General features: G+C 46.9%; 1 protein-coding gene across 6 annotated transcripts in view; it reads left to right on the top strand.

Annotated features, from left to right (window-relative positions):
• Window positions 1-25,519, top strand: part of Pdzd2 (PDZ domain containing 2) — a 370,241-nt gene that overhangs the window by 329,899 nt on the left and 14,823 nt on the right. For all 6 annotated transcript variants that reach the window (XM_063258033.1, XM_063258030.1, XM_063258032.1 and 3 more), the window contains 7 exons: window positions 5,164-5,245; window positions 6,696-6,730; window positions 7,438-7,600; window positions 9,677-10,449; window positions 12,534-12,678; window positions 17,723-21,677; window positions 22,293-22,410. In XM_063258033.1, the coding sequence (XP_063114103.1) occupies window positions 5,164-5,245; window positions 6,696-6,730; window positions 7,438-7,600; window positions 9,677-10,449; window positions 12,534-12,678; window positions 17,723-21,677; window positions 22,293-22,410 (5,271 nt within the window). The remainder of the gene's footprint in view (window positions 1-5,163; window positions 5,246-6,695; window positions 6,731-7,437; window positions 7,601-9,676; window positions 10,450-12,533; window positions 12,679-17,722; window positions 21,678-22,292; window positions 22,411-25,519) is intronic.

Raw genomic sequence — 25,519 nt, forward strand, 5'->3', positions numbered from 1 at the left:
GTGGGAATAATCATTCATAATCCATGAATCACTGGCCTCATTTGGCCGCACACTTGTAGAGCTGCTTTCAGTTTTTAGGAGTTAATCACAGGATATTTTACCAGGGTTTTTTGTCATTGTTTTGAGTCCTTGACATTCTTTTTTTGTTTGTTTTTGGTACCGGGATCGAACTCACGACTTCACACTTGCCAGGCAGGTGCTTATGCCACTGAGCTAAATCCTCAGCCCTATAACAACATTCTTAAATTTACTTTATCCCTAATGTTATCACCATTTGTTCATATTTAACAAATTTGAACCTTTTCCTCTTCACAACTAAAATAGTTATTAAGATGGTCTCAGGCTGCTGTACTTATATGCAGTCAACTAAGGAGATAAGGGAAGGGAGACGTTTAAAGTATGTTTTGGGCAGGTACAAATCTGCCAGAATGGCTGGGTGTGGTGTCACATGGCTGGAATCCTGGGATGCTGAGGCAGGAGGATCTCTGAGTTCCAGGTCATCTTGGACTACGTAGTGAGTTCATGGCCAGCCTGAACTATATAATGAGACCCTGTTTCGAAAAGCAAACAAAAAGTGGGGAAAAAAATAAGATTAAGCTGGGCATGGTGGCACATACCTGTAATCCCAGCACTCAGGAAGCTAACACAGGAGGATCGCCACAAGTTTGAGGCCAAGTAAGGGTTTTAGTGAGTTAAAGTCCAGCCTGAACTACATGGAAAGACCCTTTTTAAAAAATTACATCTTGGTCTTAATAAAAATAGCAATTGAGTTTAGATTTAGGAGTTGATGTCATCCAAATACAATAAATGAAAATACACTAAATTATTGAGACAACTAACAGTCTGTGCCAAGAGCCCTGTGCATGCCCCCACGTGCCATGTCAGAGATGCCTCGGCAGCATCACTCTGGGACCCTGAGACAGTTTGCTTGGTTATACTGGCCCTCCCCCGATGGATAGGTGCACCGCAGCCTGGAGTCTGCGCCTTGATCTGGGATTTGATGGCAACAACAGTGTTTGGACAGACATCGTCCTTAGGCTGAGTCAAAGGCAACTGCAGTACTTTTTCCAAGTTGTTTTATCTCAGAAAAGTCTTGCATTAAAAATGTTTTAATAGGGGTTAGGGATATAGCTCAGCAGCATAAGTACCTGTCTGGCAACTGCAAGGTCATGAGTTCAATTCTTGGTACCAAAAAAAAGGTAAAAAGTAAAAATCTCTCACATAAAGCCTATGCCTGCTTTCTGTTTTTTCCATTCTTCTTTCCATTCTATACATGTGATGTCTTCTCTTTTAAAAATCTGTTCAACTTTGTCTCTCTCTGTCTCTGTCCTTCCTGAGGACCTGCACTTACTTGGCTTCTGTCGCCCACACTTCCCGCCGCCCCCTGCCTCAGGAGTGGTCCAGTAAGCTGCGGCTGCCCTGATACCTCCCCCGGCGGCATTAGAGAAAATTAAGTTTTCAGTGGTCTGCGGTCACTGGCCTCGAGGCGTGTCTGACTTCAAAGTCCTTCCCAGCGTAAAAGGGGTCGTGATTTGCTTGAGTCCCCTCCATCTCAGCCCCAAAGCTTCTCTCTATTTGCCAATACAGTCAGGAATCAAAATGACACTTCTTGGCGCAGAGCACGGCCCTGATGGGCAGGTGGTCCGAGACCCTGAACACACAACTTGCTTCGTGTTTTTAGCCACAACCAGATGGGCTTCCGTGATGGTGCTGGAAATGTGTCCAGCAAAACTTCATTTCAGTATTTGCCCAGATTTCAGGTTTCTTCTTAGGTAAACATGGTGTTCTTAGTAGTAACATCATACTGTATTTTTCTTTCGGTCAAGATTCCATTTTATGTTTAATGTATTTTTATACCATTTGTCTCAGCATTCCATGCCAGGCGTTCATCTTGATACTCAGTGTTTGTGCTCCATCAGTTTTTGTGTAGTTCCAAAAGAAATACCGCAAGGATTTTCATTTCTTCTGTTTTTCTTAATGTCTGGGGCAGCGGCTGCCCGATTGGGATATTCAAACCCTTCGGGTCTAGACAGGCTGAGACTTGGAGCTGCTTGGAAAGCAGCTTCTCGCTCTGTTAAGTAGGAGAAAGTAATAGGAGTCCCTTTTTTCACCCACTCAGAAAAACAATTACAAATATTGAAAGTCTAGTATCAGGGAAAATAGCAGGCACTGTTTAAGCTGATATTTTTCCTGGCTGTTTTGTACAAAATCACTCTTTGCTTTGTGGAGGCGTGCATATGTGAGTATTTATGGCTATGTACATGTATGTGTGCATAGTTTATTTCCTGTGAAGCCTACTTTCCTTGAAGGTCAGGATATAATTTTGATTTATTTGTTAAGTTAAAATGTAATGTTGAGGGCCGAGCACATAGCTCAGTGGTGAAAGTGCTTGCTTGGCAAGTGCGAGATCATGAGTTCAATACCCCATACCAAAAAAACAAAGTAATGTTGGGGCTGGGGATTTAGCTCAGCGGCATAAGTGCCTGCCTTCAAGCAGGCAGTCTTGAGTTCGATCCCTGGTACTGACAAAAATGAGAAAGGCCAAAAAAAAAAAGTAATGTTGAGTCCAAAATAGAAATATGTATTATTAAGGTAAATCATTATGCTTATCCAAATATTATTTGAACTAAATATTATTTTAGTGCAAAATTACCATTGTAAGTTTAAAATAGTACCATTAAAAAAGAAAATCCATAAGTTTTCCAGTTATCTTTTGAAATAGTGCCATATTCAGTATATGTCAGATTTTTTAAAAAACTTTTTCATAAATAATGATAGTTAAGGATAACAACTAATAGGAAAAGATCTTCTATCAATCTGCTAATCAGTATAGATACTAATCAATGTAGAAGGAATAAATGAGTTAACAGACTGCTGTTTTAAAATTTTCATAGTAGGGCCGGGGATTTAGCTCAGTGGCATAAACACCTGCCTTGCAAGCGCATGGTTGTGAGTTCAATCCCCGGTACTAAAATAAAATAAAACTTTCATAGTAATAATTGATTCAGGCAAGAATCATCATGGAGGTAAAGGCATGAGATAAAAGTATCTTGAGGCAGCAGGATTTTTACACTGTCTCAACTATAACCTCATAGATTATTACTAATGACCTTGGAAAATCCCATGGAGAAAACTGGCAAGTCCCATCTTAACCAAGAGATCAAAGATATCATCACCAGTTATGACACATGTTGTCTTTGAGTGCCTCTATATGCATGAACAAGCAACCTAGTTTTTGTAGTTTCTCTACCAAAAAAGAAAAGAAAAAAATATATGATCTGATTGCTAGCATGAGGAAATTATCAGGCAGATTGTGATGGAGGGTTCATCTTGGCCTGGATTGCTTCCAAAGTATCAGTATCATAAAAGACAAAGCCTCAGAACTGTTTGAGTTTAACAGAGATAAAAGAGATGTGACAGCTAAATTCTGGATTGCATTCTGGATTGCCAAAAGCAATTTTTCTTTAAAGCATTACTATGCAAAAAAGTTAGTCCATGATGGTCCACTGTCCAAAACAAGATGCGCTCATACCAGAATGGAAATCCACTGCACTGCTAGAAGCTCCCTTTAGGTCAGTGAGCATCTTCACCCTTGCAGGACTTTGCTGATGAAGGAAACTGCTTGCTGATTTGCTTTCTGAAGAAAAGGCTTTATCACAGACTGGGGTCAAACTTTCTATGAACTGATCGCTGCCTGCACACACACTTTGAGTACCACTCCTAAAAGTAAGGTAGCATTAGAACAATTGGTTAGGGCTGGGGATTTAGCTCAGCAGCATAAGCGCCTGCCTTGCAAGCAAGCAGTCGTGAGTTCGATCCCTGGTACCGATAAAAAGGAAAAAGACTAAAAAAAAAAAAAAACAATTGGTTAAATCAATATAAAATATGCTGAACAGTCATCAGTGATAAATTTTCTGAAGCGGATAATAGTAACATGGCTATTTGAGAAAGTGGTGTTGGTAGGAGGTATGTCCTAAAATATTTCCAGGTGAAAGATCGTGATTTGCAAATGGTCCAGCAAAGAGTTATGGTAAAGTAAGTGTGTATATGTGTATATGTGTTTATGTTTATACACACAAGCACATAGAGAAGGCATGCGTGTATATGTAGCAAGATGTTAAAAGCTGGTAAATCTGGGGCTGGGGATTTAGCTCAGCGGCATAAGCGCCTGCCTTTAAAGCAGGCAGTCGTGAGTTTGATCCCTGGTACTGACTGATAAAAAGGAAAAAGAAAAAAAAAAAAAAGTTGGTAAATCTTTTGTGTTAGCTCTTGACTATAGCCCTATCTCCTTAAGAAGCTGAGAATCACAAAATTCAAGCTCAATCTGGGCAATATAGTGACTTAGGAACTTGAATCACAAAATTCAAGCTCAATCTGGGCAATATAGTGACTTAGGAACTTGCTTGTCCCAAAATAATAAAGAAAACATTTTAAAACGGGCTAAGGAGGTGGCTCAGAGGGAAGGCCTTCAGTTCAGTCTCCAGTACTACGGTGGGTTGATTGATGAAATAAAAAGTGTTGCGGTGGAATTCACTGAGAAAGTACTGCTTTTACTCTCCAGTACCGCAAAAGAAAAGAAAATATTCTGGTGAGGAGTATGTTATTTTTATAGTACTCTTGGCATGTTTTTGTTTGTTTGGTATTTTTGTTTGGTTTTTGGTTTTGTTGCTGTTTTTTCTTTCTTTTTTTTTTTTTTTTTTTTGTTTCGTTTGTATTTTTGTGGGACTTTTTTATAGGTTTAATACCACTTTAAAGTTTAATTTTTTAAAAACATTAGGGGCTAGGGAAGTGGCTCAGTGGTAAAGCACATGCCTAGCCTATGTGAGACCCTGACTTCCATCCCCAGTACCATTAAAAAAATGAGAAGTGAGTACACTATTGAGAGGCAGATACCAACCGTGTCATGGGTGATGAGAGCCCCTGAATGCTTTGCTTAATGAATTTGGATCAGTTGATGGTCTTGCGTGTGTGTGATCTGAGCCATCCATTAACCTCCCTATTACTTACATGGCCTGAGTTATCGCCAAGAGGATGGTCCTAATCTTTCATCTTGCGGTTCGCCTATTTATCTGCACTCACCTCTGACTGTAGTCTTAGCTGCCTTTCTTGGGGGGAAAATAAATAAATAAAGCCATCTAATTTGTGCGCTCTGCTGAAAATCAGGTTTCCGAGCAGGAAATGGATGAAGTGATAGCACGCAGCACTTACCAAGAGAGCAAAGAGGCCAATTCTTCTCCTGGCTTAGGTACTGTAATTGCACATTTTCATTCAACATTCAGTAGAGTTTCTCATTAAGTTCACCCATGGGGCACTCCGGGTGGAACCCAATTGGATTCATTGTAATTATCAGGGTTGGTGAAAGTAGCTGTCAGACAGAGTCTGTGCTTTCCCTTGGTTGCTACTTTTGATTTCCACAGTTATTTAATGTACTTCATTAAAGATCTAATCATGCATGCTTCTTACATCACTTTCAAATAATTTGCCAGTGAGCTAAGAGCATTTCGTGTATTTATGCACGATTCATCTAAGATGCTATAGATAGATAAAAAGTGAAATGATACCAAAATATGAGTAATTCGGTAGGTAGAGTATTCTCCATCCAAAAGCCTGAGATTTATGTGAATTGAAAAACGTCAGTGCAGAGGGGGTAATAGAGGCAGCTGAATTTGTGATTTTCCCCTTATGTATAAAAGTTTAGATAGGGAAGGATTGGAATTAAAGAAGTTCCATCGGAAATTAAAACATGACGTTGAGTGTTAAATCTTCTGTTTCCTGTGATGGAAACCTAAAGGTTTCCACACACATTTCTGAGCTTGAGATTTTGCTGGTGTCCTGACTGATGTCCCAGAGGAAAAGGAACTGCAGTATAAGTTACTGGTTATCAGAGGAAAGGGAAGGCATAGGATTTTTTGGCAACCATGAAAAGCCCTGATTATTTGCATCCATAATTAATATATTTAAAGTGGACTCAGCCATAATAGGCTATTATGCAACTATTTATTATCCCGCTCTGCCTAAAAGCTGCACATTGCTAATCCCTACGTCTCCACTTATGCAGCTAGAAAGGATTTTATTAAGCCACGATCCTCATGCACTAAATCTCTTTTGATCATGGCATATAAATGAAAGTCTAAATGCTGCACTTTTCAGCCTTCCTTCAAAAACTGAAACATATCTAAGCTTTGCCCCAGTTCTTTCCTGGTCTTCTGGATGGTGTTCATTTGTCCCATCCATTCAGTAAAACCACCCGACACTTACCAGACAGCAGTACAGTGCCCAGCCCATGGGTCAGAGCAGTCTGTATCTCTGCTCTATAAATTGTTAAACAGTTGAGGAAGAAAGATGAGACATAAGCACTCATCATTAAATTATCTTATGGAAATGGAGGTGAGGGTATATCAAATACTTTGGAAATTCAGAAGGAATTACTTCCGTCTGAGGACATCACTGAGGTGGGAGCGTCAGAGGCAGAGCTTGGGGCATGAGCGGTCTTCGGAGTGGGATGGGATGGGGCTGGGAACCAGGTGGATGACAAAGGCAGCTCTGCCTATGCTTCCAACTCATTAGCACCCCTCAAGCAAAGGGAGGTTTGGTTTAATATGTTTGGCTTCTGCATGCCTTCCTGGCTAAGTACATGATCCTGCTTGTGCTTTTAGCTCTTCATTTTGACAATACGATGGATCTTCTCCCTACAGGTACCCCCTTGAAGAGTCCCTCTCTTGCCAAAAAGGTGAGTTAAGACACTGCTGCTACCCAGCTCAGCTCAGCCATGCGATCTTGGGAGCCTGGAAGTCAAGTGGTGCCTGCTCAGTGCATATTTCTGTCCATGAGCCCTTTATGCCACTTCATATAGGAAATAGCAACCATGCTAATTTGAGAACAAATACCCAAATGTATTTCTCTTATTAAATATTCATTCAGAAAAGAGTAATGCACACACACACAAAAAAAACCCTGTGGTTTGAAAAGCAGCTTTTTAAATTATTCCATAATAAATCAGGCCTTACTTTTTTGGGAATTCCTAAATCCTGCTAGATCAGGGCGTAGGAGTCAGACTCCTGTTCTTTGCTTTCATCAGTTTGGTAGGCCATTTGACTTGGAATTTTATTCTATTTTCCAACTCCTTCTCCCAATGCTTTTTCTGGGATGGTTGATAATGCGCTGCCTCAGCTTTGCTGATCATTGCCAAAAACGCGGCCCCCCCAAAAATCTCTAAAATCAGGGTCTGGCAGCAGCAGTCACCTTTTTATTCATTAATTGTCCATTTAGCCATCCTAAAGTAAATGGAGATGGGTGTTTACTATCCAGGCTATTTTCAGTGTCCATGGATTAGAACAAAGTGTTCTTGGAAAGATGGGAAGTAATTACCGTTTCAAACTCTGCCTCTGTACCTCTTCCAAGAAAAGCGGAGACGTCCAGCATTTGCTTCCCCAACAGGAATCCTTGATTGCTGATTCCGAGTTCTCCCAGTACTTTGCCCACGATGCCCAGGGCTCCCTGTCAGACTTCATGGCAGCCGGCTCCGAGGACGAGGATCACCCTGGAAGTGGCTGCAGCGCGTCCGCGTCCGAGGACCACAGCCTGACTCCGGGAGCCTCCAGTAAGCAGGGACCCCCCGCCTAGGCATGGCCTGCCAGCAAGCAGCTCCCCACTGGGTACTTTAACACTCCTGGCACTGCAGCAAAAGGACTGGGAGCCACACCTCTGGCCGAGTAGATGCCATCTTTCTTCACTGGCAGGAAGCAGGGTTTAGTCTTGGGAGATGCGGCCACTGTGAATGCAGTGAGCAGGGGTGTTCCCAGGGGAAGGTGCAAACCTGCATTCATTGCTCTTACATGCCATTTGCAGCATGCAGGCTCAGATTTCATCAGATCACGGTGGGCAACATGCAGCCCTCTATGTTAGAGAATCTAGGGCAAATTCCAGGTCCCGTCCCTCCCTGGGTCCTAACTTCCTTCCTTCCTTCCTTCTCTCTCTCTCTTTCTCAATTTTAAAATGAAAAAAATAACAATGATGATGCAGAATTTTGGAACAAAGTAATAGATTGACAATGCTTAATATATTGCACATTGGTGTCTTCAAAGTAGTTGTTCAGATTACAAGATATAGGCATGAAAAAAATGCTCATACAGTGAAAGCACAAATCATTCTTTTTGATGAGCAGAGATTAGTAGTATAGTTATCTGTCTTGCATGTGTGTACATATATGTACTGTATACACTTTTCCCTTCTGCCTTCCCCATCCTAGTTTTGATCATCCTTTCCTTTTGAACAGTTTGTTTCACTTTCACTTTCACAATACCTCTTACACCTTTTGGATCTTATTTACTCTTCCAGTTTTCCACTCAGAGTTGATGGGCATTTGGGTTGCTTCCAAGATTTAGCTATTACAAATTGTGCTGCTATAAACATGGGTGCACATAAGTCACTGTGGTATGATGTTTTCAGTTCTTCTAGGAAGATACCCAGAAGGGGAATAGCTGGATTGATGGACCTCCAACCCTAGTTTTTTGAGAAATCTCCACACTGATTTCCACAGTGGTTGCACCAGTCTGCACTCCCAACAATAATGGAGGAGGGTTTCTTTTTTCCCACAGCCCCGCCTGCCTTTGTTATTGGTTGATTTCTTGAGGACAGCCATTCTTTCTGGAGTGAGATGAAATTTCAGTGTTCTACTTTGAATTTCTAGAACAACCAATGATCTAACTTAATTCTTTTTGAAGGCAGTGAAAGCTTTAAAGTTAATGAGAGATAGCTTTATCATAAGGTGGTTTTTGCTTTGTTCTGCTTTTCACTGTCCCTGATTATCTACTCATGATGAGGTGATAACGTGATGTGAGCCACAGGACTTCTGCTGACAGGGTTTCTAATGGCTGAGTGAGAAGGGCTGTAGCTCGGGGACAGGGCCCTTGTGTAACCTTCCCAAAGCCTCGGGTTCCGTTCATCAGCGCCACATCAAAGAAAAGAAAAAGATAAAGGCAGAGGAGTGGAAGGAAAGAAAGGAAGGGAGGGAGGAGAAATGGAAAGGGAAGACAAGGCAAGGCCCCGCTCTTCGGAGGGCAGTGACAGTTCTGACGCATCTAGAGCCACCGCTGAGCCTGCTGCGTCCTCTGACAGCGCACGTCAAGGTGTGCGCCTGTGTGATTTTTCACTGAGCCGCAGGATGTCAAGAGTTTGCAGAGCAGCCTGTGCATTCTCCCTTCCTTGGCTGGGAATTGACACCTTCTGCTTTGAGAAGTAGAAAGCTTGCATCCTCCCCACATAATAGGCCTATTACTCAAGCCCCCTGCTTCTGATGAAGGAGGGACCTTGGGTTCTGAGAAGGGTCAGGGGTGTGGGAGGCGTCACTGGTCCCATCCGTCCAGGGAGGAGTGCTCCGCAGCAGCATGTAGGTCAGACCCAGCAGTATGTGAGACATCATGCAGGTTGAAAACAGCATGCCACTGAGGTCACCCAGGAGCAGCCACAGGAAAAAGGAAGTTTGAGGCTTGCTGCCCACCCTATGCAGATCCCAGGCACCATATTATTTAAGCATCCAGTGGCCAGAAGTTGCATGCCTGGCATCTGTGAATGTGGAAATACTTGGCATGTAATGATGGGGTTAAATTATAAGGCCAGGCCAGATGCATTCACTACTCAGTTTATCTGATTTGTCTTATTGTCCCTCCACTCCCAGCTCACAGGGAGCCAGGAAAACCCCGGGCCAACAGCCTCGTGGCTCTCGGAAGCCAGCGGACCTCTGGCCTCTTCCACAAGCAGGTGACAGTTACCAGACAAGCCAGTCTCCCTGGAAGCCCACAGGCCCTCAGGAACCCCCTCCTCCGCCAGAGGAAGGTGGGCTGCTACGATGCCAACGATGCCAGTGATGAGGAAGAGTTCGACGGAGAAAGGGACTGCATTTCTCTCTCAAGAGCCATTCCGGATCCCAGCAGGCCCCTGACAGAGAACGATGCCAGGCCTGGCTCCACGATCTCTCCCAAGGCTGTGGACATCAACAAGCAAGAGGAGCTGCCCCAGAAAACGCTGGTCAGCAAAGCCTGTTCGGTGCCGCTCCTGGGCAGCTCGCTGAACTTGGAGGACAGTGTGCCGGAGGGCGTGGCGCCTGCTCCTTCCCAGGGATCCAGCCAAGCCCCCAAGCGTAGCCCTGGAGGCCTGGGAAGAAAGGAACTCTCGGGATCAAAGAGTTCACCCAAATTGGAATACAAAGTCCCTGCGGACATCCAGGGTGTGGTGAACACAGAGAACCCCATTTCTCCCAAGCAGAAGAGTGAAGACCTCGGGTCCAGGCACAAACCAGTGGCCAAGGTCACCCCCCACTGCAAGAGGCCCACGGCGGAGACAGCAGCCTTGTCCAGCAGAACTGATGGGCCGAGTGGTCAGGACTTGAAGATCCAAGCCACTCTCTTCAGCGAGATTATCACTGGTCCGCCACCAGGGGGCACTGCAGAGGTGAGTGACTCCCCCATCCTAACCTTGAGTCTCAGTGAACACTGCAAGTGAACGCAGGGTCTGTCCTCAAGCACAGGCTCCTCTCCCAAGAAGGATGGGCATCAGGAATTACCTTCCATTGGCGATCCAGAGAATGGGAGCCTGTTACATACTGGCAGGTTGTTAGGCATAAGAGCATTCAGCCAAAGATACAGGCGCCCCCTTCCCTGTGCCCTGGACCAGCGGTTGGCAAAGGGGAAGCAGTGTGTAATGGGAGAAGTAAAGCCCCGGCCTGGTGCCAGCTGCTCACGGGCTGGTTGGCACTAGTCAAGTGGCCCTTGGCGCAGAGTATTGAGTCTCGTGAGCCTTGTTTTTCACTGGACTGTAAATGGGGTGGCACTGTCTCAGTCAGCTGGTAACGCCGGGTGACACCCAGATGTCCACAGTGATTCTTGCCTGCTGGTGAGGTTATGAGTGATCTTTAATTTTCCCAAATCCGTGCAGCGATTCTGTAGAATCACGGCTCTGCAGACCCTTGTCGTGTCTTGTGAAGTAAGGGGGATGCTGTGGCCTAGAAACTCACAATGCCGTGTCCACGCACGTTAACTTCCTGTTGCTACTTGCTTGCAAGTATGTTAGCGTCACCTAATTATCCTTTTTATTCCAAGTTTACTCTCTCCAAGTTAGCAAGGAGAGAGTAAGAGAAACTAGGGTTGTTTATAGTCTCCTCAAGATAAATAATCTCTGTCTGAGCACAGGTTCCGAGATGACTTGCAGGACCACGTGTATGAAGACGTTCAGGTGGTTTGTCTACACATATGTGTGAATAGACCCAGAGGGAAAAGTTATAAAAGCTAGATAAGAAATCTTTTTTCAATCTTTTTTTCAAAAACAAATAGAAATACACATCTTTTTTTCCCTTCCTCAAAACTCACATTCTACCCCCAGCCAATGGGGGTTTTATAATGTAGTGGTCAACCAACGGGTACATTCCTACTTACAAAGTATCATCATCAAGTTTTGGATAACTATATAGGGCACAATCAGGATTCTATTTATAATAACTTATAAGCTATTAAAAATAAGAACTTCTGCAATTTTGATTTTATAGCCTCTATGACAACTTTTGAGCAGCACTTAAAGTTTTTATACAAAAGGACTGAATTTTCTCATAAAAATCTTATTGCCAAAATTTGATTTTATTTATATATAAAAAAGAAAATAGAATGTATTGCTATAACATATCCTCAAATATTGGACGCTGAATACAGAAAAAAAAAGCTTTCTTTTTTGATAAGTGGGTTGTTTTCTATTGCTTTTATCTATTTTATTGAGGTAAAATGTATAAAATTAAGCATTGGAAAGTGTGTAGTTCAGCACCAGTTAATCTGCTCACAGTGCAGGGCAAACATGACCTCTGCAGTGATCTAAAACTCTGCAGCTGCCCTGTTACCAACAAACAGAAAATTAACTGAGGTAAACCCTAAGGAAGTCGCTCAGCCAGTAAGAGGTATTTTCTGAAATGACTTTTTTGTAAGTTCCTGAAGGACACATTACGCCTTTCCCCTCTCACCCCGCTGCTACCTGTGGGCCACTTCGTGACTCACCAACTCAGTGGATAAATTTCAAATCAATGTGTAAGTTTTTGTTTAAACTTTGTGATGAGTATTAGATAAGAGAAGGAAGATAAAGTAATTGACACTTGGCCTAAGGAAAATTTTGAAATGTTAGATGTTAGCTTCATCTATCTAGATTCATCTTCTCCCTGACTACCAAACTAAGGAACTGATTCTAGGTCTTCGATATTTGTGTTCAGTATTACAATAGTAATTTCCATCTGTCTAATATGCTATTTTTATAGCTATTCTCATTTATTTATATTTTATTTAAACTCTAACACTGGGCACATCTTCTGCCCATTTTAAAGCTATGCAAACTGAGGCTCAGTGACAAGGCCATTTCATTTCCAGAGTCCTAATCTTCTGGCTCCTGGGCCAGGGCTCTTTCAGCTTTTCCCAGCCAGCTCTCCTTGGTAGATGATAGTGTCTTAAGATGCAGAAAACCTAGACACTATTAACAGCGACTTCTGGTTATCACCATGCCAGGAACCTCTGGGAAAGCTGGCCCCTGGGGACGGACGTGTCCCCACGGACTGCGGGACACCCAGAGCTCTGTCCCACACGGACACTGGACGCCTCACAGAGAACCTGTCCGAAGCTGCACCAGAGCAGGGACCGCAACCCGAGACTGGTAAACGACTTTATCATTTCAGTTTAAAGAGAGGAAGGCAGGGCCTCCGAGGAAAGTGCTAACACGGGATCATTTTGAGGAGGGGAAAAAAACCTCAGATACAAGTCGGTGACCTTTAAATGCTGCCTCACTTAACACTTGACCGGATCGTGGCGCCTGAATCAGAGCTCTGGTTGCAGGCTCGCGTCCTCTTCCATTCCGCGATACTCTTTACCCATGAGTGACACAGAGGAGGCACAGGACAAAACGGGAAGATTTGCCACTCCTCAGTCCTCATGTGACATCACGGGCACGGCATTGTTGGGAGATGGAGAGAGGGGACCTGGTCGCGGAGGCAGAAATCGTGTCAGTATTGATGTGGCCGTCCAGCATCTTACTTTTAAAGTCGAGCTGATTAAGTGACTTCACTGCCTTGTTTGTGCAGATTTAAAATTAGTATTCTAAATGTCCACCTTGGCCAGGAGCACCTTTGTTAGCGGCTGTATACTGGCCAGTGGGGTGCTGGCCGCCTAGCTGCTTTCTGATTGGTTAGCAGGTGGGCGGTATAGAGAGATGAGGTGGCTTGACTCCATTGTTACAGATGCCCTCGAAGTTAAAAATTTGGTAGCCAGATGCAGTGATGCTGTATTCTCAGGAGTCAGCAGTGGGAGGCTGAGGCAGGGGGGTTGCAAGTTCAAAGACAGCCAGGGTCACTTATCTAAAACAAAATTTTAAGGCTCTGATTGTACCTCACTGATAGAGTACTTCTGGTTCAATCCCAAGAACCGAAGGAAAAAAATCCTTTTTTTTTCATTCAGTATACCCACCCCACACTCAGATGGGCGCTCGTAGGAAAAATACAAGGTCCTGATGTGTTCTGTGGTCTCTGGTTCTTTGTCCCTCCATCCATGATGAGGCTGTTACTATGGTTTCCGTGCTGGCTTCGTGTTCACGTTCACTCACTTAGCAGACGTTGTCAGGCAGTTTGGCTTTATTACAAAGTGTGTTAACGTAGAGAGGTTTTATCACAGCAAGGAGAAGGTAGGTGGAGGCAGCCCTGTGTCTACCTTCAAACTAACGCTTCGAGGCCGGCCAACCCCAGAAGCTCTATTAGAAGCCGCGTTTGACTTGGTGTTGGAGGAGAGGAGAACTGAGGCATTGTACTTTGGTTTGGGGTGGGAGATAGTTTTGGTGCTTGGGGTCAAATGCAGAGCCTTGCACATGCCAGGCAGGCACACTCTACCGCAGAACTTTTTCATTTGTTTTGAGACGAGTCTGAGTTGCCCAGGCTGACCCTGAATGTGAGATCCTCTTGCCTCAGGCTTCTGAGTAGCCAGGATCACAGGTGTATGTCACTATGCCCAGCCTGTCACTGTTTAATCCTTAAATGTAAGGGCCTCTGCCAAGGCTTGCTGAGTTGTGACACATTGGCGCCCTCTAGGGCTAGAGGGGTGTATCTGAAGTCTTTGATCCCTTGTATTAAATATTCTAGGGGGACCCGCTGGCCCCGCTGGGAACCTGTCTGCTAGGCTCAGCCCTTCTTCTGGTTTTATTATAAATAACTGTACTACAGGAAGCATATTCTTCCACACATACCAATTTTGCTTTGGGAAAATCCCAAAACATATCAGTGATACATGAAAGAACATCTTACCTTTAAAAAAAAACGTAGACACTTTTAATTTCCCAAAAGTCATAATGAAGAACCTGGGACCACATACAGGCTGGCCAGGCTCAAATCAAGCTCCTAATACGTAAAGGAGGTGACCCTGACAAGGCCCTCATGTCGCCTCTTGTCAGGTGGTTTGGGAGGAGTCCGGGAGGTCTCCTGTGCAGCCCTCGTGGTGCTAATGCATCCCGTGCCCTCAGTAAGACCTACAGGATGTGCTGGTGATTTCCCTAAGGAGGAAGGGATGCAGGTACCTGCTCACAGAAAGCTTAGAAAGAGGTGGAGGTGGTGCGGGCCCCAGCCGTGCGGCCGTGAGGTCGGCTCTGCTGTGGTGGCTCTGAGACCCAGGAGGAGGCGAGGGCACCTTTGTGAAGCTGTCAGAGCTGCTGTGAGAAAGCCCTGGGGCAGTGAGGGGAAAGCAGACCCCTTATTTATCACTAAAATTTTTTTTGTAATGTCACTAAAATTTTAAATGAGTGTTATGTAAGGCATCCATGTCTCCTGTAAATACTCAGCAAGCAGAAGTGGAGAGGAAACATGGAAAGTTAGCATAAAAACCACCTCGACCCCAGAGAAACCAGTGTTTTGGTATGTAGCCTTTTCATCCTGTTGTGCAGATAGGAGTATGCATAATGGCTCTCAAATAACCCAAGCACCATGGCGTACTAATCCCAGCTGCCCAGGAGGCTGAGGCAGGAGAGTCATAAATTGAAACACAGCTTGGGAATTTAGCAAGACTCTGTCTTAAAATTTAAAAAGGGCTGAGGCATGTAGCCCAGGAATAGGACACCCCTGGATTCAATCTCCAGGACTAGAAAGCAAAAAAAACCCCACAATGCTGTCCTACAGTGTTTCTCTAAAAAGAGAGAGACCGGGGACTGTTTTCCCTGATGCTCACCCACCCACCTTCCACTCCCGAGTACCCTGCGTCCAGGTGGCCAGGCCTCACCCCCGTATGAGCATGCACCCACTGTGGGACATTCAGGGGTTTCCAAATGAAGCATTTTAAAATTGTTTATTTTATCAGCACGTTTGAAGTACGATTCCAAAAATTGCATTGAACCTAATACATCTCAGTTCATCTTTTTCCTTTCCTCTTTACCCCGCCTCCTTTTTTTTGGCCAGAATCATATTCATTTGTTTATAAGTTTATATAAAGTTTACTACCAAGTGTGACCACCAAACTAACAGGCCAAAAATCAGATAAAACACGTAAGACAATTATACTGAGTCAACGCATATTTTTAGACACTTTGTCCATGCTGGATCATAATAACTTTTTCCTATTGTCTGCCTTTTATTTATATATTGGACTTCTCATATAAGAGAAACCGTGTGATATTTAAGCTCCTGTGCCGATTTACTTCACTTAAGGCCATGGTCTCAGTGTAAGTCCATTCTCCCATAAATGGCTTCAGTTACTCCTGCTTCGTGGTGAAGTGGTACTCCACTGTGTGTAAATACCACATTTTTTTACCCATTCATCTGTTGATGGACATATAAGCTGTTTCTAAGATTTAGCAATTAATTGTGTTCCTACAAACATACAGTGTTTTAAAGTCTTTTGGGAAGATACTAGGAGGAACGTTGTTGGGTCAAATGAAATTTCTAGTTTTAATTTTTCAGAGAAACCTCCATACAGATTTCCATAGTGGTTGTACCAGTTTACGGTCCCATCAGCAATGGAAAAGGCTTCCTTTTTCACCCCCAAAGCCCTGCCAGCATTCGGTATTGGTTGTTTCCTTGATGATAGCCATGATTTCCGGAGTAAGATGAATCTCAGTGTTGTTTCAATTTGCATTTCTCGAATGGCTAGAGATGTTGAGCATTTTTTCATGTGCTTATTGGCCATTTCTGCTTCTGAAAGGAACTATTATTCTGAAAGGGAGCACAAAGGCTGCTTCCATTTAATTTCATCTCCCTCAAAATCCTTTGATGATACATATTTTGCAATAATTCAAATAGCTGGCAAAAATTGCCTGTTAAGATGTGTTTGGTGAGTAAATCTGAAACTGAAAAATAATCGTTAAGACTCTTTTGTCTGCTGCTGCTTCCCCCTGCGTTTAGGGTCAGCAGAAGCGAGAACGTTACCCTCAAGGAGTTTAGAGAGGATGTGCAGAGGGGAGCACCTGGCTTAGGCAGGTGCCCCTGGCCCCCACGGTGGGCCAGGAGGTCCCGTGCCCTCCCCATGGGCATCTTGATGATCTTCCCCCCCTTACATGGCCGGAGGCCCCAGAGCCAGGGCTTAGCCAGAGCAGGGGCTGCAGACCCAGCTTCCTGGGGTGACTCCTGGCTCGGCCTGTGAACTGTGACCCTGGATGTGTTGCTTAAGCCCTCAGTGACTCCATCCCTCATCCTCCTAACACTGTCCGTCACAGGGCCATCCTTACAGTGCCAGGAGGAAAACAGCACGACGCTGATCGTGCCTGCAGAGAGACTGCAGTGCTGGTCCTGCCAATTAGCTAGAAACTTTTCACAGAGGCTCCTCAGGGGGAAAGCACAGGCAGTGACTGCACCGTTTTATGTGAGAGATGTGGGGTGAATGTAGCAGTTGGGGTAGAGAGCTCTTCTCAACCAAGAGCTTTCATGTGCTGAACTTTGCGGTGCTACGTGCAACTAGAAGACAGCTGAGCCCGGGAGGATGCAGGGCCACGTGTGACTCCACTCCCAGTGTCCCCTTGCCCTGCCACCTCAGCTCCTGTGCTGCTGCTCTCACTACGTCCATTCTCTTGTTGTCTTCTTCTTCCTCAGCACTGTAACCTTCTCCCCTCCCCGCAAGTCCCCAGGACCCCATGAGGCTCCCTAGAATAACCTGGCCTTGCAGCTCTGCTCCTCCGAGCCTCATCAGCACAGAGCTAAGCTCCGTGTAGATGTAGATCCCATCTGTAGCGCCCGTTGTCGGTCTCCTCTCCTGGAGCCTCCTAAATTCCAAGCTTAAACCGCTTTACACCCTTCCGGCTAACCCACCCACTCGGGGTTGGGTGAGACAAGACCACCTGCGTCCGTGCCAAACCCAGGGAATCACAGACAGCAGCAACCTTGCTCCTCCTGCGGTGGCTCCTGCTGCTCGAGAGCAGATTGTGCAGAGACACCCAAGAAGCACAGAGTTTCCGGCAGCCCCCACCCCTAAAACCCAGCTCGAGGAGCAGGCAGGCTCATGCGCTCCTCCTGCCAGCTAGTCGGAGTTATTTTAGGGCCAGTAAAGCAGGGTGGTGTTTGTTAAATGTGAGTGCTCTGTAATTTGAGAGACAAAAACAGAAAGACAGGAAGGCCCACATGCAGGCCGTGGAATGTCTTCCTGACAAAGAAAAATACTGGGTCGATTGTAGTCTGCAGACATGGAGAGCCTCCTGTTTTCTCTCCTACCACTCCACCTTTTGTGTGTTCTCCACACAGGACTGGACAGCTCCCCGGCCCTCCTCCCCTCCCCAGAAAAGAAGGGAACCACTTATCATCACCCCAGCGAGGTCTCCACAGACCCAGGGCAAGCCAGCCAGCCTGAGGGTCCCAGCCAGCCCCCCTCACCCAGGGCCCCCGAGCCCGAGTCCCAGGGCGGATCTGCGGTGAGGCTGCCCCACAGGTGCCACGAATCCCCTGTGGGGACAGCAGTGGCTCCTCCTGACCTCAGCAAGACCCAGGCTGCACCAGGAGCCCACCTATCCCACGACACCGTGAAAGTGGCTGCCCCCAGAGGCTTGGGGCCAGGGACTGAAGGAGCCACTCCGGCCAGCACTGTCCTGCCACGAGACCCCCACACCTCCCAGGAGGGGTGTCAAGGAGCCCCTGGGGACCACAGGCAGGCCTCTGAAGTGACCAGAGTCGACACCCCACACAGTTCCCAGCAGGACCAGGATTCCCTGTCTGCAAGCCCCTCCCCACCAGTGTCCATTGACAGGCTCAAAGACACGTGTGATGGCATCTCGGGGCACTGCTGCACGTCTGGGAGCACAGGGAGCCCCGTGACAGACATCGACAGCTTCATCAAGGAGTCCGAGGCTTCTGCAGCCAGGCTCCAGTCTCCCCAGAAGGGTGGCTGCGGAGGTCATGAGGGGAGTTGTCAGAGCTGGCCACTGGCAGGAGCTGCAGATGGCAGTACTCACCTTGTCCAGCCAGTCACAGGCGACCAGACGCCCTCCCCAAAGAGGGCGTTGGCTGCTGGTCCACCTGCGGCTCCGCCATGGGCCTCCCAATCTTCAGTCTGGGATTCCATTCACCCTGACAAACATTTTACTGTGAACAAAAGCTTTCTGAGCAGCTACTCTAGAAATTTTAGCAGTTTTCATGATGACAGTATCTCCCTGTCAGGTCTGGGTGACAGCACAGAGCCATCCCTCTCATCCATGTATGGCGATGCAGAGGACTCATCTTCTGACCCCGAGTCACTCACTGAAGCCGCACAAGCTTCTTCCAAAGCCAGTTGGTCACCTCCTCATCCATATGGGTCTTCTCACAAGGAAGACACCACAGAGTCTGAGGAAGAACAAATTGAAATTTGTTCCACAAATGGTCACCCCAGTCCACCCTCACCAAATAGCCATCATCCTGCCCAGACCATGCCCTGCCCTGCTGTAGCCAAAGTTCTGCCATTACAGCACAATGCCCGGAGTGAGTCCGTGGACAGCCCCTCTGAGAAAGCCTCCTCCTTGCCAAGAGCCTCCTCCTGCACTTCTGTCCCCAACTCTCCCCAGCCACCCTCACTCCTGGATATAAGCTCTCAGGAGCAGGAAACTCCTGTGGGTGGAAGTGTTTCACAGAACCACAGGTCCTTGTGTGCAGGAGAAACCGTGGGAGTCCCCAGTGCTAGCTTGGCCATGGACAGCAGCCAGCCTTCGAAAGCCACCAGGCACTGTCACAACCCACCAGCCACGCTCAGCTCCCCCAACATGATGAATGGCTTGGAACATAACCTGCTGGATGACAAAGGCCCAAGTAAACAAGAAACAAATGCCACTGCAACGGAAAACACGGACTCCTGCAGCACAGATGTCCCTACGAATGGAGAGTCGGTTCTGGCAAATCTGCGTATCTCTGAAAGTCAAGACTTGGATGACTTGTTACAGAAACCAAAATTGATCTCCAGGAAGCCCATTGTGGGCTGGTTTAAAGAAATAAACAAGAATAACCACAGTACCCATATGCAGAACAAAACTGAGAAGGAATCCTCTATGCCACCAGTCAGGAGTCCTGACTCTAAAATCCAGGTGTTGAGCTCAAGCCACAAAAAGGGGGTTGCTACGCCCAGTAGCCCTCCCCCACTAAAAGACAGTCTTGAGAATAAGGACTCATCTAAAAAAGGTTCAATGGAAGCACTTTTGAGTAACTGTCAGAAAGCCAGGTGTGGCCCTAAGCTAAAGAGACTCAGCATCAAAAGTAAAACCAAAGTTGGCTGTGAGGTTCCTCCCTCGAACTCCGCTAAGGCCGCTGGGGCAGATCACAGGAAGGCCTTAGTTTCACCCCAGAGCTCACACAGGACACTTGCTAAGGGAGTGGCACCCCGGTTCCACATAGCTGACCACGAGGAGTCTGACAGAAACACCTCAGACACCTCCAAGCCTCCCCAGAACATGCTAGAGAGCAAGCCCCCACTGGCTGCCTCCGGCTCGCTGAAGTCCTCAGCATCAGACACGAGCCTCCGATCGGGCCCTTCACCCCTGACCTCCCCCAAGACTCTTCCTGAGCCAGGCGCGTGTAGCAGGTTCCACGCGGCCGTCTACTCAGCAGCCAGCCGAGGCTGTTCCGCTGTCCCCCGACCTCCTCGGGGAGCCAATGCTGGCTCTGGGCCTGTGAGCCCCATAGTCTCAGGGCACAGTGTGTCCTCAGCAGGGATCAGACAGGGAGAGCAGCACATGTCCAGCCAAATGGACCTGGCATCAGAAGTCCATGCTAGGGGGAATGGTGAAAAAGGAGGCAGAAAACTTGCCAGTGAGCCCCCAGAAAGAACAAACCAGCCGAAAACAGTTGAGGTTTCTTCTGAAAGAATGCCAAAGAATGCATGTGGTGACAAGCCAGCTGCAAGTGACAGACAGGGAGGGCCCTTGGTCCAGAGCCACTGTCAGGAGAAGAGTGAAATCAGATCCCACCAGTCAGTGGAACTGGCCCCAAATTATGCATCCTCAATCACATCTGCCTCTCCCGCGGAGCAGGAAACTCAGCGATCATTCTGTGTAGCCAAACTGGCTTCCTCTTCCTCCCCTCAACTGACGGCTAAGAAAGCAGCTTCCGCCCAGGGAGGACCAATCCAGGTGTCAGACTCCCTGGCAGTGCCCAGCAATAGGACCCTAGCGGACCCTCCAGGGGAGGACACTGCGTACTTCACACCGCGGCCGGCCACCAGGACCTACTCCATGCCAGCCCAGTTCTCAAGCCACTTCGGACGGGACGGTCATGCCCCACACAGCCCGGGTCGCTCTCCTCGGGACAGCCAGGTCCCTGTGAAGAGCAGTGGTCACCCTGTGGAGGCAAAGGCATCCAAAGGGGGCATTTCAGGACTGACTAATGGACAGGGCGTGTACAGTGTAAAGCCTTTGCTGGAAACGTCAAGGAACCTCCAAACAACAGGTGAAACAAACGCTGTCTCAGTCCAGGAGACAGGCTGCCTCACGGACAAAGTCAGAGTCACCAGACGGCACTACTACTGTGAGCAGAACTGGCCCCTCGAATCTACCTCATTCTTTTCTGTGAAGCAAAGGATCAAGTCCTTTGAGAACCTGGCCAATTCTGACCGGCCCACAGCTAAGGCCGGGGTGTCCGCATTTTTGTCTGTGAGCACCAAGCCTCCCATCGGCAGACGGTCTTCCGGAAGCATCACTTCCGGGAGTCTCTGTCACACCAGTGACAGCACAGCAAGGTCACTGAGACGTAGCTTGAGCTCCTGCAGTGAAAGCCAGAGTGAAGCCAGTGCCCTTCAAATGACCAAGTCCCCATCCAGCACAACGCTGGTCGTTTCTCGGCAGAATCCACCTGAGACTATCAGCAAGGGTCCTGATTCGAACCAAAAGAAATTACTAGTTCCTTTGGGAATTCCCACCCCAACAGTGACCCCACCGTCCCCCATCAGGAAGAGCAAATCCTCGGTACGCCACACACAGCCCTCACCTGTGTCCCGCTCCAAGCTGCAGGAACTCAGAGCGCTGAGCATGCCTGACCTGGACAAGCTCTGTGGGGGTGAGGAGTACCCTGCAGGGCCCACTGCTGTCATCTTCAAAACCCAGCTGGAGATTGTCCCCAGGAGGTCCTGCAGTGGCCCCCTGGCAGGAGCCCTCCCAGCCAGTGAGCCTGCAGCGCCCAGTCCAGCCAGCGAAGGCAGTGCACCCGTCCAGGATCTGCCTTCCGGGAAAAGCTGGTCAGTTAGGTAAGTATCTGCTCCTTCTTTTATTTAAGCATATTCACTTTGTTTTGGAACAGTTTTAGGTGAAAAGTTACAAAGGAAATACAAAGAATTCCCATGTGCCTAGTTCTTCCCGAAGGTGACATCTATAAGAACCACGGTCCATTTGTCAAAAAGTAAGACCTTAACATTGAACCACCCTATGAACCAAACCACAGACTGTGTTCGGATTGCGCTGGATAAATTCCACTGCTGTCTGCTGACTATGCTGAAATGTTGCCCGGAGCAGCGCGTCCTACAGGACGTGGCACTGAAGCCCCAGCAAGTGGGGGGTGGAGGTGGGGGTGTAGAGGCCGGGGAGGGAGGCCTGGGCGGCCCAGAGTGGCCAGGGGTAAGCGGGAGACTTCAGCCGCCGTGTGAAGGGTTCCCTTGAGCCTGTGTTGAATGTAGGCTCAGTGAAGCTCCCGCGTTGTCCTGCACAGCTGTGTGGCCCTTCAGTTAGTCTAGAGTGGGAGTTAGGACTGAAAGAAAACAAAATCAGAAAATACCTGTCATCTGATAGAAAGAGACTGCATCAAATCTATGAAGGAGAAGCTGGGGTTTTCTTCAGTATTCTCCAAATGTATGTGTGTTGTGTAGTTTGGATCAGCTTCTCGTCTCAGCGGGGGACCAGCAGAGACTGCAGGCCGTTTTAGAGTCCGTGGGGTCGAAATCTACCATCCGAACTCTCCTTCAGGAAGCGAAAGCACAATCCGAGGTGAGTGAAATACTGAGAACTCAGAAGATAAAAGTGCAGCAGTGCCCAGGAGCACAGCACCCGTTCAGCCAGCTTCCATCAGAAGCTGGGGACGTCTTCGGGTAGGTGCCCCGCTAGTGCGGATGCTGTTTTAAACTCCCTGGGAGCAACCTGTCACCGGCCTTCCACATCCAGAGCTCCTGTGCTGAGGGTTCTCTAAGCAGAACTAGGATTAACCACAGGCGCCTCTGTCCACCCAAGGGTGGACATAAACTGGTGAATGGCGCCACCTGCTGGTGAATGAGGAGTTACAGCGGTGTAGCCCTGCTTGTGCCATGGTTTCTAAACCCCAAAGTACAGACCGAAGAAGCTGATTGGGAATTACAAAAAAAAAAAAAAAAATTAATTCTCTTAGTTTATGAAAAAACAATTTCACAACAAAATAGAGAGTAACACAAGGTAAGTTTTTAAATGAAATGGATACGACTGTGAACAAAGACAAGAATATATAGGTATACATCTAGGAAAAAAAATCTCAAGATTCTCAGAACTCGGGGGGCTGGGGATTTAGCTCAGCGGCATAAGCGCCTGCCTTACAAGCAGGCAGTTGTGAGTTTGATCCCTGGTACCGATAAAGAGGAAAAAGACATTTTTTAAAAAAGGTTTCCATTATTTGGGGGCTGGGGGTTTAGCTCAGTGGCATAAGCGCCTGCCTTGCAAGCAGGCAGTCATGAGTTCGATCCCTGGTACCGATAAATACCACAAAAAGACAAAAAAAAAAAAAAAAAAAAAAAAAGATTCTCAGAACTCTTCATAGAAATTTAAACCCTACCCAGGTGTGGTGGTGCAAGCCTATAATCCCAGAACTCCGGAGGCTGAGGCAGGAAGATCATGACTTCTAGCCCAGCCTGGGCAACCCAGCCACTTATCAAGATCTTGTCTCAAAAAATAAAGGGGTAAGGATATAGCTCAGTGCAAAGTTTCTGGGTACAATCCCCAGTGAGAAGATGGAGGAAGGAATTTGAACCCTAATAAAGTGGACTCTCGAGTTATAACCAGCCTGACCTACAAACAACTTTGATTATGACCAGAATTTTAGTTTTAACTTACAAGCAGGGTCTTGAGTTATGACCCCAAATGCTGGCTACTTGTGCTTCCAGATGGTCTCAGATACAGATTTAACCCTTAAGGAGTTCTGGAAAGAGCATCACAACATCCTTTCCTGTGTGGGGTTCACTGAGCACCTGGGCCAGTGTCTGAGGACACTGAGATCTGGCCGTGTGCAGGAGAGAGACTTGGAAGCCGTGTAGAGGAGCCTGAGCCTTCAGCTGACAACCTGAGTTACAGCCAGGCCTCCGGAAGGAATTGAGTTTATAATTTAAAGGTCCACCGTAGATAAATACTTAGAGAACAAAAATCAAAAGTGAATTTTTTAAAGCTGGTAACATATTGGTGATATGCCCAGGTTAGAAACATCACTGACAAATACTATTTCAGAAATTCAGATGTTACCCGGAGGGAAGTATGTGAGGTTTCTCAGCCAAAGAGCAGTCTTGGCATCTAATAAGCTGACCAAGAAGATGAGGGAAAGGGGCGGGCAGAGGAGACCCCATGCCTCCCTCTCCCTTCTCATTCTCAGCCATGGCTTCAGGACCAAGCTATTCAGAAGCACTGAGACATCCAGACCTCTCATCTTCAGCCCAGGCCACTGTCCCCTCCCTCCATCAATCCACGCTGCACTGAGGTGGCGGTGGTCCCTGGGGAATTCTGGTCACAGTGGCACTGATGGGCTCGTATTTTGCTTGCCAGCCCTCTTGGCTCCAAACTTTTTTTTTTTTTTTTACAGCGTTAGATAAAACCTAGAAGAAAACCATAAAGTCTCGGCCAACTGCATACCCAAGAATCAGAAACAAAGAGATAAATACCAGTGCCGCCCAGTCACCTGGGCCTCCCGCACCCTGGTTTACCATTTGCCCCCCACGTCACTGTTGGGGTTTGCTGTTGAAGAGCATCCCTGCTTCCACAGAATGCAGCTCTTTCCTCTTGTTTTCTTTTTGTCTTCAGTTGATTTCAGAGGCACAGTGAGCAGAGATAGTCCTCCTCTGCTATATCTGTGCTCATGGTTTTCTGCCTCGCTTTTGCCTAGTGAGTATGGTTTGTAGGTGCTAAAGCAGAACTGCACAAAACTGTTTCCTGTGACCTCCTGGCAGTGGTGTGGGAGATTAGAGGCCCAAAATGAGCTGTGTCTGACTTAAGCACAGAGATCTCTTGATGGATCATCTGCCTTCCAGAATGTTACACCATGCTTTGGGTCACCAGACTTCTCAGGCAAAATTTGGCTTGAAAAGTCATGTGCTGGCACGCCTGTTTCCTCAAACACTACTAGAAAAAAATCCAAAGAAGGCCCAGCACTCTGGGAGGCTGAGACAGGAGGATCGTATCAGAGCCAGCCTAGGCTACACAGCAAGTTTAAGGCCAGCCAAGAACAGAGCAAGACCCTGTCTCAAAACAAAATTAAAATGTTGGTGGCAACATGCCCCAAATACTACAAGAAATCTTATTTTCATATATTATCTGATCAAATAGGTATAAGTATTGAACACATTGGACATTTGTCAAAAGTCAGCCAGGGCATTGCAGTAGGCTGGCACATGCCTGTCATCCCAGTATTTGGGAGGCTGAGGCAGGAAGATCGCAGGATACTACCTCCCAAAAGCTGCACAAAGATCATTTCCTGGACCACATGTTTTAGCATCTGTTTAGAAAGTGTGGCGACCCTCCCTGTGTGCACTGAGCTGCACCCAAGTGTATGTATGGTTAAAGGTGCCCTTAAAGTGTCACCCAGCCCCTCCGCAGTTCCACAGGTATTGGAACATGGGCCATATTTGAATGAACTTTTTTTTAGAGTGGTATAAAATGCTTGAAAATGTGTCCTCACCACTAATAGGCCCCAACTTTCTCCTGTTGATTCTTCCCTGAATGTTAGAGGGCCCTCCCTCCTGTCATTCCATCACCTCTCACCTGTCTTCAAGGGTGGTTGCTAGGCTGCCTGTCTGTCGCTGTGTTTGGGAACACCGTGGAATTAGGGGATTGTCGGGCACTGCACAGGAAGCCAAGCAATGCAGAATTG

Source organism: Cavia porcellus, unplaced genomic scaffold (assembly GCF_034190915.1).
Source record: "Cavia porcellus strain 051 isolate PalLab524CR breed Dunkin Hartley unplaced genomic scaffold, mCavPor4.1 scaffold_11, whole genome shotgun sequence".
In the NCBI taxonomy this organism is placed as follows: domain Eukaryota; kingdom Metazoa; phylum Chordata; class Mammalia; order Rodentia; family Caviidae; genus Cavia; species Cavia porcellus.